Below are 19,927 nucleotides of genomic sequence, written 5' to 3' on the forward strand. Positions count from 1 at the left end.
TTGACAAATTATAAAATGCTTCTCCCACCTCTTCATCCTTCCTCTTCTTCATTCTTCATTGACATTGGCATATATACTTGTTCCCATGAAATGAGTTAGTGGAGACAAATGCTAATTTATGAAACACTTGCATGCCATATTGATGGTAAGTGTCATTGGCAGAACTGGATATCTACTTACAATTTTTATACATAAGCTTTATTTTGCAAACCTAATCCCATTTAAAAAGCACTAAGGGAGTTTGCTATTTAAAGCACGTCTTCATGGAGCCAAATAAGCATCCCTTCATTTATCTTTAATATGAATCTGAATTTTCCTGTACCTTTGTGATGTGTACTTCTAATAGAAAAACAAGTCAAAACTCTCAACATATGGAATCAATGGATCATGGAATTAATACCATCTGGAGGCTTAGCCAATTAGTTTTTGTTGTACTACATGCAGAAGCAATGTAGTTAACATTGCTTCTGATCACAGTTGACTAGTGACCATTCAGATAGAAAATGGCTTGACTGGAGCAGTGGGAGGTGAGTGATGTGCAGTGGCTAACCAGCAGGTAAGAAGAGGAAGTTAGGGCATGACTGGGCAAGACCTTGATTGCTGTGCTCAACAGGCTAGAGAGCTACAGAAAGCCTTCAAGTAGATGTAAGGTGTGATCTGACCTATGTTTTAGAAAGGCAGTTCTATTGGCAGAGTGACATGGTAATAGGTATTTTATGATGCATGTGTTTTTCTTACTTATACTGAGAGAAAGGCATTCACCTTGACGAAATTTGTGTGACGCTCCGAGGTTTAGGACTCTTTGGTGCTGCTGTGATTTGCCCTATAATATATTTGGATGAATTGCACCTATTGTTCTTTAGTTGACTGTGTTACGTTGCCAGGGCCAGGGCCACATTTTCAGTAGCAATGGCTGTTTGGAGCCCTGGGGTAACTTAAAAGAAGATGAAAATTGGTGCAGCTACAGAATCTCCAAAGGTTTTATTGTGGCTGGACATCAGGGGAACTGGGGCATGGATGTCTGCAGCCTAATGCCACAATGAATTTCTCAGAAAAGGCCTGTATAAGGAAGAGAACAACCTCTTCTCACCATCAATGTTGGGCCAAGTTTTATCTCCTCACTAAACTACATGACAGGGAATAACTGGCTGAGAAGTGTTCCAGGAAAGATTGGTGAAATCAGCTTGGCCTTGTGACTTTGGGCTTGTGCCCCCTACTTTGGAGATGTTTGCTGAGAAGGACCCCAGCATCTTATTGTAAGGCCTGTACTGTGCCATGAACATTGAATGACCTGGCTTTACATTCCTTCAGATCCACCTATTTATGTTCTGGATCAGTAGGTCAGATGATTGTAAAAATCACATAAGTTCCATGTTTCAATAGAGGAATGACAGAAGTGAAATATCCTGAGACCAAAGAAATTGTAGGTCACCACCAGATAAAATGGTAGTGATGTGGCCAGAAAAATATTGGGGAAGAAATATTAATCAGAAAGTTTTGGCTATAGACCCATGATGTTTAATCATAAGCAGTTCTTCCAGGCCACTTAGTTCTCCAGTTTCATCCGATGGTTTTACTTTTTAATCTTATCCAGCATTTTGAGTTTATTCCTTTCTTCCCTCTCAGTGGCTCACTTCAATGGGCTCTCCCTTTACAAGGGATGTTTCAAAGCCTTGTTGCCTGCTTTTCCAGTTTTACTCTTAAATCCTTCAGGAATAAATTTAGTCTTGCTCCTGTTCCCTGCCTGCATACAGTTAAGTGATATAGAAACTCTATATGTAGGTAACCAATATGGCAGGTAGATCAGTCTCAAACTGTAAGAGAAGTCCTACCAGACAGAGCTTTCTTCTGATTGCAGATGCTCTGTGACTAAAATCTAAGATACATCTTATTTCTCATCAAGAACAATGACCTTTATCCCAGAAACAGTGGAGTTTAGAGACAATTGAACCTCAAGACATTGAACCACACTTTTCTAAAAATAGTTCTAGTTTTATACCTGGAGGGATTTCCATCCCAGAATACTGAGAGAGTTTGCAAATGAAATTATTGAACTGCTATGATTGCTATTAGAGAAATCATGGAGAATGGGAGAAGTGCCGCGTCTCCAGAGGCAGACAAATGTAGGTTTCATTTCAAACAGGGTGTACACTGAGGTTCACATCAGTCCAAAGACAGATTCTAAAACAAATATTGCTGTGCCCTTTGTTTCTGATTTGAGAGCACCTGTTTTAACAGCTACCAAATTTGGGGTTGCCTTGCTTTTCTGGGCCAGATTATTCTTTTTTATTCGCAATTTTCAGACTTCAAGAGACCCTAGACTCTTCACTCCTTTCCAGATAAGCACTGCCCAAACAGTATTACCTGAACTGCCTGTGGTGCCTATGGAAAGGTGGGAAAACCATTCCTTCAGGTGATACTGAATCCTAAAACTGCTGCTGCGCTTAGTGAATGAGGTGGAAGCTAGACAATGGCCCTGCCTACAGCTGAATCTCTTAGGAAATGTCCAGGCCACCATTCTGACAAGTAGACAGGAGGTTCTGACCTTCTTTATTACCTTTTTCTTAGAGCAGAGAAGGAAATGGATGGGTGTGTGGCCCAAAGTGAAATATATTAACAGCCTCCACATATTGCAAAATACTGTTCTGTTTTGTTGTTTGCTTTATTTGGGAATGGGGAAGAGCATCTCAAGCAGGGGGTTATATAGTAATTTCTTTTTACTTTTTTTAAGTCAATTTGAGATTTAATATTTTTTTTATTATACTTAAAGTTTTAGGGTACATGTGCACAACTTGCAGGTTTGTTACATATGTATACATGTGCCATGTTGGTGTGCTGCACCCATTAACTCGTCATTTACATTAGGTATATCTCCTAATGCTATCCCTCCCCACTTTCCCCACCCCACAACAGGCCCTGGGGTGTGATGTTCCCCTTCCTGTGTCCAAGTGTTCTCATTGTTCAATTCCCACCTGTGAGTGAGAACATGCGGTGTTTGGTTTTTTGGCCTTGCGATAGTTTGCTGAGAATGATGGTTTCCACCTTCATCCATGTCCCTACAAAGGACATGAACTCATCTTTTTTATGGCTGCATAGTATTTCATGGCGTATATGTGCCACATTTTCTTAATCCAGTCTATCATTGTTGGACATTTGGGTTGGTTCCAAGTCTTTGCTATTGTGAATAGTGCCACAATAAACATACGTGTGCATGTGTCTTTATAGCAGCATGATTTATACTCCTTTGGGTACATACCCAGTAATGAGACGGCTGGGTCAAATGGTATTTCTAGTTCTAGATCTCTGGGAAATCGCCACACTGACTTCCACAATGGTTGAACTAGTTTACAGTCCCACCAACAGTGTGGAAGAGCATCTCAAGGAGGGGATTATATATTAATTTCTTTTTACTCTTTTTAAGTCAATTTGAAATTTAATATTTTTATATTAATTTAATTTTTTACTTTTTTGGGGGGGGTCAGTATAAGACTTAAAGCAGGGGCTTATAATTTAGTTCTTCCTTCATCAGACATTCAACCAAGGTGGGGGCTTGAAACCATTTCTTATTAGGGGTGGGTGTGGGTAGGGCACCTTTCTGAACCCTCCAGAGTGTCATGCGCCCACTGCATGTCTTCCCTTCACTGAGCATTTCATTTTTAGACTCTTTCTTTCTTTCTTTCTTTTGTGTGTGTTTTTCTTTTTTTGAGACAGGGTGTCACTCTGTCACCCAGGATGGAGTGCAGTGACACTATCATAGCTCACTGTAACGTCGAACTACTGGGCTCAAGCGATCCTCCTGCCTTAGCCTCCTGAGTAGTTAGGACTACAGGCATGCACCACCATGCCTAGCTAATTTTTAAATTTTTTATAGAGATGGAGTGTTGCTATGTTGCTCAGGCTGGACTGGAATTCCTGGCCTCAAGCGATCCTCCTGCCTCAGCTTCCCGAAGTGCTGGGATTACCAGTGTGAGTCACCATGTCTGGACTAGAGTTTTTCTTAGATTGAGTCTCTCTTTCAGTTTAGAGCCTCTCTACAGATTGTAAGCACCATGAGGGTTGGTATCATGTCCTTTTCCTTTCCTGCTGAATCCTACCTGGGCCTCGCATACGTAAGGTGCACAACACATTTTTTTTTATTCTAAGAAATAATAATAAATGAATGATTTTTTTAAAACAAAATTCTGAACTGAAAAAACTGAACTGAAATTTTAGTTCAAGTTCTTTGGGAATAAGGGTCACACTGATTGTATGTGGCCCTAGAAGGTTGAACTTGAATCAATCGCTATTTATACTGAAGTAAATTGTGAGAATGTCCTAATCTTTGAATCTGCCAGAAGTGGAAGAGGCGGAAGGTGAGTATCCTGGGTCAGAGGTTGTAAACTGTTGGGTCTGTGGGCCAGAGGTGGCTGACGAACACATTTTGATTGGCTCAGTTTTCAAAATTAGGAAATTTTACACCGAGATTTCTAACTTCTCTTGGGAAAAATCTGAAAATTGGGTAACACAGACCTGAATTACTACATGGCAGCAAGTGACTAGAGCTGAGTAGCTTCCGGATATATGCAGTAAGTTAGGCCTGCAGCTCTCTAGATTGCCACAGTCCCCACCAGTCCCTATTGTTTGACTTCTCTCACTCATTTACATTACCTCTCTGACCTTTCAGGCACTTGAGTTTGGGTTCTTCTGTTCCAGGTGACTCCAAGTGTTCAATCTACTCAAACAGAATAACTGCTTGGAGAAATTGAAGGACTAGAATGACATCGACTAAATTAATCTCTTCTGTCTTAGTCCCTCTGGGCTGCTCTAACAAAATACCTTAGATTGGGTAGTTTATAAAGAGCATAAACTTATTTCTCAGAGTTCTGGAGGCTGGGAAGTCTAAGATCAGTGCCCCACCAGATTTGGTGTTGAGTGAGGACCCCATTCTTCATAGATGGAGCCTTCTTGCCATGTCCTCATGTGGCAGAAGAGGCAAACAAGCTCCCTCAGGCCTCTTTTATAAGGGCACCAATACCACGTGTGAGGGTGGAACCCTCATGATGTAATCATTTCTCAAAGGCCCCACCCTCCTCTTAATGTCACCATATTGGGGATTAGGTTTGAACATACAAGTTTTGGAGGGGTGGAGGTTGGGCGCAGCGGCTCACGCCTGTAATCCCAGCATTTTGGGAGGCTGAGATGGGTGGATCACTTGAGCCCAGGAGTTCAAGACCAGCCTGGCCAACATAGTGAAACCCCATCTCTACCAAAAATACAAAAATTAGCTGGGCATGGTGGCACGCGCCTGTAATCCCGGCTACTCAGGAGGCTGAAGCAGGAGGATCACTTGAACCCAGGAGTTTGAGACCAGCCTGGCCAACATGGCGAGACCCCATCTCTATCAAAAATACAAAAATTAGCCAGGCATGGTGGCTCACATCTGTGGTCCCAGCTGCTCAGGAGGCTGAGGCAGGAGGATTGCTTGAACCCAGGAGGCAGAGGTTGCAGTGGGCCAAGATCGTGCCACTGGACTCCAGCCTGGCTGGCAGAGTGAGACCCTGTCTCAAAAAAAAAAAAAATTTGGAGTGGGGGGACACAAACATTTAGACTATGGCATCTTCCACCCCATGATTCTCTGAAATCAGAGTATGAGGCCCTTTGCATACTTTTTGAAAATTTATTTTTTCCTTTTTATACCACAGTGTATTCATTGTATGTCACTTAGCCAGAAGTGCCTTATGCGATGCCCTGCCCATGGAGTAGATGATAAAAGTTTAGATGAATGGACAGATGGGTGAAAAGCACGGAAACATTTGTTTTTCTCACCTGGATTTGCCTCTGGCGTGTGACACAATGCCAGTAGGGGGAGCCCTCTATTAATTTGAAAATCCATGAGAACAGTCTCCGTTCAGCAGTCTAATTGTATTTAATTTAGGAATTATGTTAAGAATGCATCCCGGCACCCTGCTTCAAGAATTTAACAACATTAGGAATATGATAAATTATGGGAAGGAGAGTAAAACCCTCACCACTGATCCCCATCCATGGCTTTTCTAGATGAAGGCATTCCAAGTTAATAGCTAGTCTTTTAATTCATTTTGAAATTAGTTATCGTTATGCTCCTAAAAAATTCCAAATTATTGGATACCTTTAGTCCTTAGAGTGTCATAGTAATGGCCTGCTTCAGGCATAACTACAAAATGATGGTTTTGCCAAACGGCATGATAACCACTCTGCATTGTTTTCTTCTTCCAAAAATGAGAGAGTAGTTATAGATTGGTACTGATGTTCTTTTCACCTCCAAATGAAGCTAGGTTATAGGATAAATGCCTTATATACGAGTGAAAATGAAAAATCTCTGAGAACTTTAGAAATTATTTTCTCCTCCCCAAACCTGTCACTTTTGAGAAGTCAGCTTATTTTGGAAAAATTTAGGTATTGGAAACTCTTAGCATACTATAGTATGTGAAACTTATAAAAACTGTGTATGATTGTATATGCAGTCTTTTTTTTTCTTTTTTTTCTTTTTTTTGAGACGGAGTCTCACTCTGTCGCCAAGGCTGGAGTGCAGTGGCGTGATCTCCGCTCACTGCAAGCTCCGCCTCCCGGGTTCACGCCATTCTCCTGCCTCAGCCTCCCGAGTAGCTGGGACTACAGGCGCCCACCACCACGCCCGGCTAATTTTTTTGTATTTTTAGTAGAGACGGGGTTTCACCGTGTTAGCCAGGATGGTCTCGATCTCCTGACCTCGTGATCTGCCCGCCTCGACCTCCCAAAGAGCTGGGATTACAGGCATGAGCCACTGTGCCCGGCTGGTATATGCATTCTTTTTTAAAATTTTGTTTAGAGTTTATGAATTATGGCTTTGGAATCATTATTAATTGGCATGGAGCTCTTTGTTCTGAAAAGTTCTTTTTCTTTTGATAAATTAATGTAGATCAAACCAAATTTATTACAAAAGGAAAAATTTTATTTTGAATGATATAGGATTGAATTTAAGGTTAAGTAATATGGAGCTGGGAAAATGGCAAGGCAGGGCTCTTAACTTTCACAAAAACTTAACATTAATAAAAAGGGAAATCAAATAATACTTGGAGATCTCAAAGCACTCTTAGAAACTTTGTCTAATTAAGCTTTCCACCCACTGTGCAATAAATATTCTGTTAGCTATACAGGTGAGATTCTAAGAATTTCTAATTAAGTTGTGTTCTTTTTTACCGCGGTGCTCAAATTACACAGTTTGCCAAAGGAAATGTGTGCTGTGTCATTGTAGCATGATTTTCAATGGAGTTACCATCTAATTTCTCCAAACCAGGCATTGTGTAACACTGTTGTCACTTTCTATAATTATTTTCACTGTTACACTGTGATTTTGAAAAATTATTGTTAATGATTACAGTTGAAAACTTGTTTAAGGTATTTGCATCTAAGAAATTGTTTACTTCCAAATTGTGTGGGTACGTTTTTAGTTACTTGGATTCAGATCCTATTTATGGTAAGCAGGTTTCTTTGGGGTAGAGGGAGGGCAGATGTGGACAAAGTGGCTATTTGTGGTATCCTAATTCTGGGTATGAATATCCTGGATTCCAGGGGCTTTGCCTGGATTCTAGGGTGAGTTGTTATACTTTATTCTCTACATGTGTATTATGATAATACAGGTGATTAAAGCATCTTGAATTTTAATGTAATCTTTTAATTTGAGCTTTTGATTGTCTTTTTGAACATTATGCAATCATGTTTTCTTTGTACTGTTCTCTCTAAAAAATGACCAAATGCCAAAGATTACATGATATGAGAATAATTTGCTTATATTGTATCATTTTTCATACTAAATTAATGAGTGGGAAAATCTACATTGGCTCCTGGGTATAAAATAAAGTTCCTTCTATAAACTGTTGATTACTGACGCTACAGGAGTAAAACAGAAAAAGTTTTATTCATATTAGGTTTCTTTTAGAAATAAGATTGTGGAGGCTTTTCTAATTGTAAAAACAATGCAAGATTGTTGCCAAAAGTATGAGAAATATATACAAACACTAAGAAGAAATTAAGTCACTTTTAGTCGTAACTGCAGATGGTTACATTTTAATATAACATTTTCAAGGATTTTCTAGGCCAGCCAATGCATTTTTGCTGAATAATCTAATCATCTAAATAATCTTAATCTAATAGTATTGATTTTGATTTTGTATAAGCTAAATAAGCCTCTTATTTATTTCCCAGCCAGAATATACATTGCTATACCAGTAAATACTAGTAAATATTTTACTCTTGACATTGAATCAAATTCTAAAGTTAGCTGTCATCAAGACATTCATTTTTCCTCATATATTTGTATACTTTTTGGCTAGCTTGCATATAAAGTGATAACAATACCTTAAGTGTGATATAACATATATATTAAACTATCCCCTTTAGATTCTAGGCATCTAGGATTTTCTTGTGGTGAGGATTAATGATACTGTCACTGAAAATATATATGTATATAAAGAGGAAACACTTTCCCTGCAAGGACAAGGATTTCACACTCTCACTGTTGTAGAAGCACAATTGTAGAAACTTTTGTCTACTTCTTAGGAAAGAATTAAAATTGTTCGCTATACACTTTTGGAAACAGTCCCAATGGGGAAGAAAATGGGTCTGGAAATCATGTTTACTACTACTTGTCTAATATTCTTAACCACTGAACTTGCAAGTTATGGTAACCTTTTTTTAGAAGTGTGTTAAGAGGAACAAAAATTTTTCTGGTACAGCAATTATCACCTGCAGATGGCCTAAAATTAGCATTGAGTTAACTCCAGAAACAGCCTGTGAGCTGTGAAATGGAGTTCAGATAGATAGTGAGAATTCACAGAAATGCCTGGTATATTCATATAAATAACCAAATATCAAGATACCAGCTGATGCTTACAGATAACTCTACTAATAACTTAGCTAAAAATCCTATAAAAATTTGGTGTTAAAGAAAATTTAATTTGATCTGAATATAACGAAGCCTCTTAACTAATGCGTAGAATATTAACGATTTGTATATACATACTCATATAAAGAAGGCTTGAAATTGAATTTATTGTGACTTATAATCTGATTAGAAGGAAAGATAATTTCATTGTAGATGAAGGCATTAATCAATTTGATAAAAGCATGCAGATTTCAGGTTAAGTTTTCTCAGGCTTTTCATTGTTATTATTTGACAGATTAAAAAAAGATGTTACATTTTATGACAAGGACAGAGAATTTAGAGTCAGAATGTAAAAGGAGGAGCTCATGAGCTATGAGAAAGAAATTAACTTTTGCAGGGGAGAACTTGTGTCTTTGCTGATGAATCCTCTAGTCGTTGAGCATTCAGCAAATATTTCTGGCCTTTAATAGCCAGGCATTGAAATCAGTGTTTATGTCAAGTTATTAAAACTTCTTGAGTTTTAATTCATATATATAAAGAATATATTTTGAACATGTCCCTACATAAAAGGCCTCTTGATGAAGGAAACATTTAATGTTTAGCATGCCATGATATAATTTTGTAAGTATGGTTTTATGTTATGGGGTTTTGTTTTGTCTCATGATTTTCTAGATAATTTTTGCCATTCAGAAAGCAGACATTTAATATATACATGACATGCATATGGTATAAGGGAAAAAATAGCTCCTGATATTCCCCCATCTCACTGCCCCCAATATTCCAACTGGAAATAGAAGAGGGACTGTTTAAGAGAGCCAAACAGGCAGTGGCTACCCCTTCTGGACTCCACTTAGCTGCTTTATAGTTAACAGATCTCATTTCCTTAATACAAATGCGCACGCACACACACAGACACACACACAGACACACACACACGTGGGTAAAGACATTTTTATTACCAGTCTCCTTCCTTATTCTGTTTCTGGTGACCTCAGAACTTTGGAGAACTGAATTATAGCTTCCCTTCACAAAATGCTGGGGGAACTCTTTATAATACTTTAGCTAAGCATTATGGTCCCTGATGAAATGTGCTAAATTAAAAAAAAAAAGTTTTCAAATACTGTTAGGGTTTTGTATAATCTATCCTTTACAATAAAATACCCACCACTGTTAATATGCCTGATGTACATCTGTACTACCATACAAAGCTGTTCATAATACATCTGGATTGGATGTCCACATAGCAGAATTTACCTTGTTAAATCTGGCTGGCATTTTATTTCTTCAGAATATTTCTAGGAAAACAAAATTCCCTTCTCATCAGAATGCTGTCTACTTTAATTAATATGAAGTATTATTCAAGATAGAAACAACAAAATTTCTATGCTTAGCATGCATTGAAACCTTATTATTACAAAACAGCATCTGTTTCTTAGAGAACTGATGATATCCAGGAGTCAGAAATTCACGTTACAGCCTCAGTACTTAACTGTGAGGTGATTTTGACTAAACCATTGGACTTCTGAACTTTTCTTGGTTAATAATATATCAAAACAGAGTTTAAAAATAGCCCCTCTCATTATATGTATTTAGTCAACAATTATGGAGTCCTTAAAAAATGCAGATGTCACCTTTTCATGTTGGTTACTAGAGATCACATCTTAACTCTCTTTAAGGATGAGTTTTACTTACAGCTAACTAGACCAACAAGAGAAATGAATGTGAAGTTACACTTACTCTTTGCCAACCTACCACTTTATGGTATTCTTTTAAAGACTTTTTTTGGCTGGAAAAGTTTATGTGAGCTCTTGAGGTTAGAAAGCTTAAGTCATCTTGGTAGGCAGGATATTTCTTCTGATAACATATATTCTTTTCTGAGAATGCATTTTGGGAAATGTAGATTTTCACTGTAAATCCTTCATTGTTTGAAGAACTCTGTGCCAGTATTACATTTCAGGCAAGACTAATTTTAGCCAGGTTCATTAAAGTATTCCCTGTGTTCTCTCCAGTAATTTCAGCTGGTTCCTTTTTATGCCCTCTTGACACAGTCACATTCTACAGTGTACAGAAAATAACCTGCTGTCTGTAGAAGTGGTGAATGGTTTCATGATTCCCTTCTTTTTAGTGTGGGTGAGTTTTCTTCACTCTTTTTCTGTTGCCTGCATCCTCGGCCATCATGGATGTTTTGCTTTCTCTCTTGCAGATGACACAATTGGTACTGCCTGGCATGGTGGAAAGGTGAGTCACAAGCTCACATACAAACACTGTGGAAGCAGAGCTCATAATTATTTAGAGGGAGAATCCTTGCTTTGAAAAAATCACTGAAGTGACTAATGAACCAAGCCTCCATGTCTTAGCCACAGAGTGATGTGCCAGGCGAGTCACAGTAGAGCATGAGTCATCGGTGGTGGAGGCCTTTTCCACTCGATTCCCTTTTTATTTCTCTCTCTAGGGTTGTAGTGGTTCCTTTAGATCAGGATGAAAAAGCCTGCCTGAGTCACCATCACTAACTCAATTGCCTACTATTCTGAGGGGGCGGATAGAGTTCCTGGGATATTCCCGGGAATACCTTCTTAAAGCTGTATTCTCTCAAAGCCAAAATCAGTGGAGTTGGATGAAGCAAGACCTCTTCCTCTGGTTTTTCACTTTTTACTGGGAGAATGGCTGTTATATAAAGTGATTATAAGATGTCAAACCAACCCTTGGAGGAAAAGGCAATGTCCACTCGCCCCATCTTTGTTCCAGTTTGAATTGGTTCTGCTAGTACATGCCGAATGTCTTCATTTTGATTGAGAAATATGTTGTAGATTTCTGTTATCTGAAATAGCATGAAGTGTAAAATTGTAATTAAGCTGTTTCTTCCTTGGAAAAATCTGAATGATGTCTAGGCCTTCAAAGAAAAGCTGCTAAAAAGATTTGGGCTTGCATCCTGAGCTAGCTCGATCATTTGCTGAATTTAGGGCATCGTAGTCATCTTTTTTTCTGCAAAATAACTATGAGTTTGGAAGAGACCCAGAGGAATCACAGCTTTGAAAAGGGAAGACCCAAGGACCCTACTTCTGTTAGGAAACCTCTATGACCTACTCCAGGCAGGGATTACAGCTTATGTTTATTGAGTATATAGTAAGTGCCAGGAACTTAGTAAGTGTTAACTCATTTAACTTTGATAGCCTCCCACCATTGTACAGATGAGGAAACTGAGGTTAGGAATCCATTTGTTGAGCATCTACAGGGACTAGTTAAGAAACGGTTTCTCAGCAAAGCTCCTTGTAATCTCATTTTATATACACTATTTTGTGTATTTTAATTGTTTTATTTTAGTAACACTTCCCTTTAAAATCTTCAAACTGCCTATTGTTAGGTGCCAGTGAGAGTGGACCCCTGATGGTCAGATATATAAATGGCAGTGGTTAGACCAGACCAGAACCCTAGAAGATGGTAGAGTTGGGGCAAAGTAGAACCCAGGAGGGATTAAATTTGGGCCATCACCTTAATCCTAGTTTTGACATCTGCAGGTAACATGGTATTGGTTCAGAATAGTAGATCTATCCATTAAAAAAGAAACACTTATAAACCACAGAGGTATTGTAAAAGGAATTTTTAATTATGTTGATGAAAACCATATCAAAAGAGATAATGGTTGCAGAATCATTTTACAGCATAAAGTCTTAGAGTCAAAGAGTCACAGAAATCCAGTGTATTAAATTAATTGACAGTAACCTCCCTCCTTTGACAGATGAAAAAATAGAGGCCCAAAGAGATGGAGTGCTATGAAGCTATACAGTTAGTAAATAATACAAAACCAAGAAGCTGGGAACTTCACTGCTATCTCTGTAGACCTGACAGCCATGATCACAGCTGGAGCATTACATAAAGGCAATGCAAAAAGGGAGAGTCCATCCATTCAATAGGCATTCATTGAGTCAAGCGTATCATGGATGAGTTGGATCCTTGCCTTTTAAGAAATCAAGTTGAAGCTGGGCGCAGTGGTTCACGCCTATAATCCCAGCACTTTGGGAGGCTGAGGTGGGTGAATCACTTGAGGCCAGGAATTCAAGACCAGCCTGGTCAACATGGCAAGACCTCATCTCTACTAAAAGTACAAAAACATTAGCTGGGCGTGGTGGCACACAGCTATAATCCCAGCTACTCAGGTGGCTTAGGCACAAGAATCACTTGAACCCTGGGAGGCATTGGTCGCAGTGAGCCAAGATAGTGCCACTGCACTCCAGCCTGGGCAACAGAGCGAGACCCTGTCTCAAAAAAAAAAAAAAAAAAAAAGGAAAGATCAAGTTGATTTTAAACTGAGGTTGAGAAATGGTGGGAAGTTTTCAGAAGCTATGACTGAACCTGACACCACATTACCATTTTGATACGTCTTAAGAGCTAGTGAGAAATATATGTGGATGTTATGAATCAATACTTTTGGTTAGGAAAAGGAACGTCTATGTCTACTTGAATTAAAGAACTTAGTTACTAGATGTGTCAGTCAAGGTAAGCTACCTGCTGAAACATGCCACTCCCAAATCTCAGTGGCTTAACACATAAAGGTTTACTTTTCCCTCCCCTCTCTACCCGTCATTCAGGGATCTGAGGCTCCTTCCATCTAGGGGCATCATCATTTTCTAGGGTCTTGGAGTTCTCTGCATCCAGCTGACAGATGAAAGACAAGAGAGTAAAGATGGTTTTAAGGGAAGTTTCACTTCTGCCCACATTTCATTGTGCAGAACTCAGTCACAGGCTACAACTACTGCACAGAAGGCCAGAAATATTAGCTGTATGCCCAAAGAGGAGAGAAAAATTCCAAGTTAGCAGATCATATTGAAAGCATTCTTACCTTACATATTATAAGTGGTTTCATTATAGCCTGCTCTTTACACCATCCCCAAATGGCTTATTTCCTATGGCTGGTTTCCATAGCATTAGTATCTCCATTGAGTAACAGCAGAGTCCTTTATCATGGTCCTTTGTTGTTGTTTTCCTTCCACTGCTTCCACCTCTGATGTGGGAGATTTTCCAAACCCTCTAGAACTATAGCCTAGGGCCAACTGACTATCGCTAAACAAGTACCTATAATCAAACTAAGGTATTTTTACCATAGATGTAGAAAGTACATAATTACATTATAGAGGAAAGTTGCTCTTTTCACTTCCCTGGAGTTATAAACATTGTGTACAGCTGGAGCCAGGAGGTGGTTGCCATAACAACCATGGGAAAGCTAAAAATAGCCCCTTTCATAACTGTATTGCTTAAGGTGGAATTATGACATGTTATGGTGTTTTAGGGCAGGTAATTCTCTTTCATGTGCTGAATGTTTGCAAACTTTCTTCCACAAAGCAATATTTGTACAATGTAAGTATTTGGATTGCTGGTTCTAATTATACACCTGACCCCTGTGTTCTAAGATTCTTTTTGACATAGATCTCTATTTTTATAGGTTTCTCAGTCTTCGTGAGCGTCTGTTACAGAACTGTCTGTGCCAATTTCAGTATTATATTTAAGCTTTAAAAAATATATATAATGACAACCCTCCCCCTCAAGAGCCTGCTTTTGTACTCCTTGATATGAAGTGGAAATGTGAAGAATTGGGATGGAATTTTTTTTTTTTTTTTTTTTTTTTTTGTACATTCTTCCTTGGCTACAATCAAATTCTGTATGCAGTTAGCAGTCCCCACTAGGATTAACCCTGCAGTTCCGGTTCCTCATAGCAGCAGGTCTCTCTTCCCACCTGCACTGTGGGACAGTGATGAGGTTTCTAAGGAAGGTAGAAAACAGTGACTTACTTCAAAGGAGACCTATTACGTCCTCTATGACAGTAGAATTTTTATAGAGGTGTGGACAAGGATACCACAACAGTCTGATAGAATATTAAAGCACTTATAAAATAAAGGCTTGGCAATTTTTTTTTTAATCCAGGTGACAAGGGAGTCTTATTGGGAATTTCACAGGTCTCAGGGAATTCCATGAGAGAGCATATCTATAGGAAGCTGTAAGTGTGAGGGACTGAGTTTTATAGAGTTGGGCGAATTTAATGTCTGGCTTGTGGGAGGACTAGTAATTAAAGAGAATATGTTTATATGAAAAGGTACTTTCCTGTCAGCAATTGGTGTTTTCTGCTTTGGGTTTTTTCGCAACATTTTAGTTCTAGTAGATCCTCAGTAATTTGTACCACTGAGACAGCATTGTGTGGCTGTTAGCAAGTAAGCAGTATAATGAATTAAGAATGTTGCATTACAGAAAACATTGCTTGACTTGTTTATTTGGATATTTGTCATAACAAACTAGAAAATGTGCTGAAGTATGAGCAACATGAGTCTTCATTATAGAACTTCAGCAAAAATTCTTAATGTACCTTCCAATCTTATAATTGTTCCCGAGTCCCCAGAAAATGAGAGATTAACCAGGGTTTAGTTTCATGTTTGTTTCTGTGTGCAATTAAGCGCAGCCCATTTTGTCCTTCTGCTTGATATAACAGAGTTGTCATGAGTCTGGCTGTGCCATGGAAACTGGTTTGACGTCACTAATTCTGCTTAGATGGAGGATTAGATCTAGACAACACGGTTGATTTTAAGGTCGAGTCTTTTGTGCCTTGCAGTCCCAAATGCTCAGCCCCATTTCTACATAGAGAACAGATACTGTATACAGTACAAAGATTGAGGCAGGCTACACCAGTATATTAGCTGTGATTCAGACAGAACTAAGTTGAATATTATTGCCTTTGGAAAGAAAGAGCGAGAGAGTTTTACACTGTTGTGTGTGTGGGTGTGGGAGGAAGGTTTTTGTTAGACAAATATGTGAGCTTAATGGTAGGACAGAGATTTGTAGAAGGGCTATTTTCTCTACTGTCACTTTGGTACAATTTTAAATGCTACTCTTTTATTTACTTAGGTCGAGTGCATTCTTGCTTTATCATTTATTAGTCTTAGATTTGTCTTCATGTGTTTTAGCATGCAAATACTGTATTTTGTATGAAGTACCCTCAAACTCTGACTTTTCACTAATTCAAAGCAACTCCACCTCCTAGAAGTTTTCAATAGGATTAGAATACTTGAGAAACAAAATCTTAGTTGCCTTAAGGAGCAAACAAGTAAGGGAGGATGACTGCATGAATGTGACATTGGATAATTGATCTGTATTGTATTTTAATATGGGAAAGGAACTTTTATTATCTTTAAATGACTTTTCCTGTACTTAGATCATTGCTTTGGTGAGTTAAGTTTTAAGGGTCTGTTTTGATCAGGTCAAGATTTAATTTTTAAAGTGCACTTGATAATGTTAAATTTTACCTTTTACAGATTTTTAAATTGCATTTTGTTAGCGAGAAATGAAATTTAAAATGTAAGGTTTCTGTTCAAGGGCACATATAACAACCCCAGCTAACTTGAGTATAATGGAGCATTTAATCCAGCTGTTAGGCCAAGCAGTGATAGGCTGCAGCTTCAGTGGAAAGCCTCATTTTTCTGCATCTACTTCAAACTAGTTGTGTCTTCACTTGCTGTGAATAAGTTTGGACATAGCTGTTCCCAGTTATGTGAGAAAAGGTTAAAATAAAACACTACCCATACCTACAAGGATGCTTAGGATGCAGGAGAAGGGTTGACTTGTCAAGATTGAGGGTTACTTCTTAGAAAGCATATTGTGTTGCATACGATACAATAGCTCTCTTAGTTTTCACTTGATTGGGATCTGCTCCCAGTTTAAAGGTGATACATTCCAATATGTCATAAATATTTTTCTCTCTCTTTTCATAGATTTGTTGAGATAAATTTCACATACTGAACAATCTACCCATTAAAGTATACACTTTAATGGTTTTTAGGGTATTCACAGAGCTGTGCAACTATCACCACAGTCTAATTTTTGAACATTATCAATACCCAAAAAAGATAAAGATATTTTAAATATTACAAATTAATACTAAATTAAAAATCTCCTGTAACAAAAGTGGTTTTTCTATTTTCATCAAAGGAATTTCTCAGAAATATAGATAAAATGAAAGGACTAGATATTCATTGCTAATTTACCAGTTTTTATGTTCGAATTGTTGGGTTCTAACTCCTGATACAAATTCTTACCTTAAAATTTAAAAAGAAAAGACTTTTCTGCTTCTGAGGAAGACACAGACAAAAAATACCAGAATGATATAATTAACCCATTGACTACTTATTTCCAACTTTATTCAAAACCCTCCTAATATTTTTAAATTTGAAATGTAATTTTTATCATCAAAATCTTAATGGATTTCACAGTTTAGGAAGGCACATAATACTAATAAGGACTTCTGTTAAACAACAACAACAACTTCTTTCCAGTGACACAGACTAAGCTGAGGACTCCCACTTCCCTTTGATGGTTGAAGTGGCATCTCGCCTAGAGGCTGGCAGATGGAGCGGGTGACTTTTGGGGATTATTTCATTTCAGATTTATGCCTAAAATAACTTAAATGCCATTTAATCATGTATCCTTTATTATTTTGCATAAAGGGGGTCTTTATAGTCCCTTTTTTAAGCTAAAAAAATAGGTGTTGGGAAGTAAATTCAGACAAAGAACAATGAGAAAGTGGGTTAAGGAAAGGAACCTAGTATGGGAGATAGGAGGTGGGTGGGATCAGGTTGCAGTGGCTGAAAAAGGGAATCCTCTGAGAAGAATGGATTTGAGGGGAAGATATGGTAGCTGTGACACTCCTAAACCATAATTCTACACTTTACCTGACCTATACATACTTTTTAACAACTGGTATCTTTATAGCATTGCTTTTCTCAAGCTAATTTTCACTTTTTTGTAGAATTAGAAATTCCTGGTAACTTTGATTTTTAACTTTCAGTAGTCTCTAAAAGTTACAGTAACAATTGAGCTTTGCCTTTTGGCAAAAGACACAGTTTGATGAACTAGAGTCACATAATTTTAGAGTCAACTCTTTGTTGGTGCCCAAGTATCTACAACCCAGGGAAAGTAGAAGTAGAAAGTAAAAGTAGAATCTACAACCCAAGGAAAGGACATAGCCATTCACTCATTGCCAGAAAGTTTTATTAAGTACCTGTTGGTTATGTGCTCAGTACCGTGTGGAATATTTTGAGGGAAAGTGGGCTATTATATCCAGAAGCTTATGGTTTTGTTGGGGGGAGGAGAGAATGTTTATATACATAGAATGATTAAATCCTACAGTAAAGTAGTATGTGACGATATGCTAAAATAAAGGTGTATGCAGGGAATATAAAAGATCTGTAAGTAAAAATTCTCAGCACTGTGGCTAGAGAAGACCTCAGAGGGTAGAGATCAACTCGAGGAGACTGGAGATCTGATCTGGTTATGCCCTGGGTTACTAAGACTGGGAAATGAGCTAATCGTGAAGAAGAGCTATTTTTAGTTGATTGAATTATGTCTCATTTACTGACCAAGCATAGCACATACTGATGAAAGGCAGGGAGAGATATGTGTTAGAAAAACAGCTACATTATTCTGTTTCAAATAATTATATATCTCAATCTGTAATTCACAAACAACTGCATACTGTGGCTTCACTCCTTTTACATGGTACATTTTCCTTTTTAGATCCAAAGGGGCTATTCTGAACATTTCATCTGGCAGTGGCATGCTCCCTGTCCCACTCTTGACCATCTATTCTGCAACCAAGGTAAAAAATATTTTCTTAAATCATGTCAATATAGTAATAAGGGGTAATTTTTAGTCTGAGAAATTAACGTAGATTTAACTTTCCTGAAGTTCTGTTCTTGGCAGTTTTCCAGTAGACTGAGAAGAAAAGGAAAATACCCTACTTGAGTTTCAAAAGAACCAGAGTTGGAGACATACTATATACTTACAATAAACTTAATGTAAACTTACAAATGGGACACCAGGATATCAGATTCACAGATGCTGTTTTTCTCCCCCCAGCACTCTACTGATTTTGAAAGTGATACTTGTGCCTTCCATAGACAGGTGACCTAGGCAGATAGCTTAGTTAATTAGAACATGATGTTAATGAGTCTAAGATTGGAGATTTGATACATGAATGAGTCCACTTCACACAGCATAGAAGAAATGCATCTAGTCAATGTGTAAATGTACATAGCAGGCACCAGATAGACTGGGCGAGAGTGTATTTTGCCATGTTGTCCAGGATTCATAGACATTCTTTGTCACTTTTGGGGTGAGACAAGAATTTTCCAGAACTCTCTGGACAATGTCATAATTTCATACAATATCACCATTAACCTCTTCACATTACTGCTAGGAAAGTAATTTAGAATGAGTCTCCTACTGCCTGCAGGTCAATGGCATCATCTTCAGATACATTGTTGAGGCATTGAATACATCTCTGAAGGGAAAATGATCACTTAGATGTTGAAATTAAGCAGGCTTTTAGGGAAAAATAAACAAAAATATGTACAGTAAGAACTTGAAACATTTCAGGGAAGGAAAAGAGGAAAACTCCGACTTCTTTTTCATGTGAAAAAACAGTCACCACTGTCTTTTGAAAAGCTTGGTACCACCTCCCAGCCCCTACAATCTACTTTCTGTATCTGGGAACATACTGTAGGCCAATTTAAAATGAATGCCATGTTTCTTGAAGGGATTCGTGAACTTCAACTTATCTGTTCTACTCCATGGCTACAAAACTATGACTAATTAGGACCCTTGAAAAGTCACTTGATTCTTTGCATTTCTAGTCTGAGGTTGCGTCCACATTTGAAAAATGGCACATTGTATTTTACAAATAGATTTAAGGTTGTATTATCAGAAGAAGATGGGCTGTCACATTCATCTCTATACTTCTTGGATCTTGTCATCCCAAAGCACCAAGAGGATGCTTGTTCTGTTCTTTTTAGCAACAACAAAATCCCCATAGAACAGAGTTGAATGGACTTCATCTTGTGTTTCTATTTGAGTGGCAAGTGGAGAGATGAAATGAGTCTTTTGTTATATAAGAGAAAAAATATTTTTTCTTGGAAAGTAATTTTCTGAGGGGAGAAAAAGATAAGAAAAGCCTTTTCCAGTTAAATCAAAATTTGATCTGGATATTATATTTGGTAATATAATACTTCA

General features: G+C 38.0%; 1 protein-coding gene and 1 long non-coding RNA gene across 2 annotated transcripts in view; one reads left to right on the top strand and one right to left on the bottom strand.

Annotated features, from left to right (window-relative positions):
- HSD17B12 (hydroxysteroid 17-beta dehydrogenase 12) overlaps positions 1–19,927 on the top strand; it is a 175,053-nt gene that overhangs the window by 138,327 nt on the left and 16,799 nt on the right. The window contains exons 7-8 of the mRNA XM_001158375.7: positions 11,085–11,119; positions 18,434–18,515. Coding sequence (XP_001158375.3) covers positions 11,085–11,119; positions 18,434–18,515 — 117 coding nt within the window. The remainder of the gene's footprint in view (positions 1–11,084; positions 11,120–18,433; positions 18,516–19,927) is intronic.
- On the bottom strand, positions 10,548–17,938 carry LOC107967072 (uncharacterized). Its single transcript, XR_001707261.4, has 2 exons — positions 13,719–17,938; positions 10,548–11,699 (listed from the first exon to the last, which is right to left on the bottom strand). It is a non-coding gene; the product is annotated as an uncharacterized LOC107967072 (long non-coding RNA).

This window comes from Pan troglodytes, chromosome 9 (genome assembly GCF_028858775.2).
Source record: "Pan troglodytes isolate AG18354 chromosome 9, NHGRI_mPanTro3-v2.0_pri, whole genome shotgun sequence".
Classification (NCBI taxonomy): Eukaryota; Metazoa; Chordata; class Mammalia; order Primates; family Hominidae; genus Pan; species Pan troglodytes.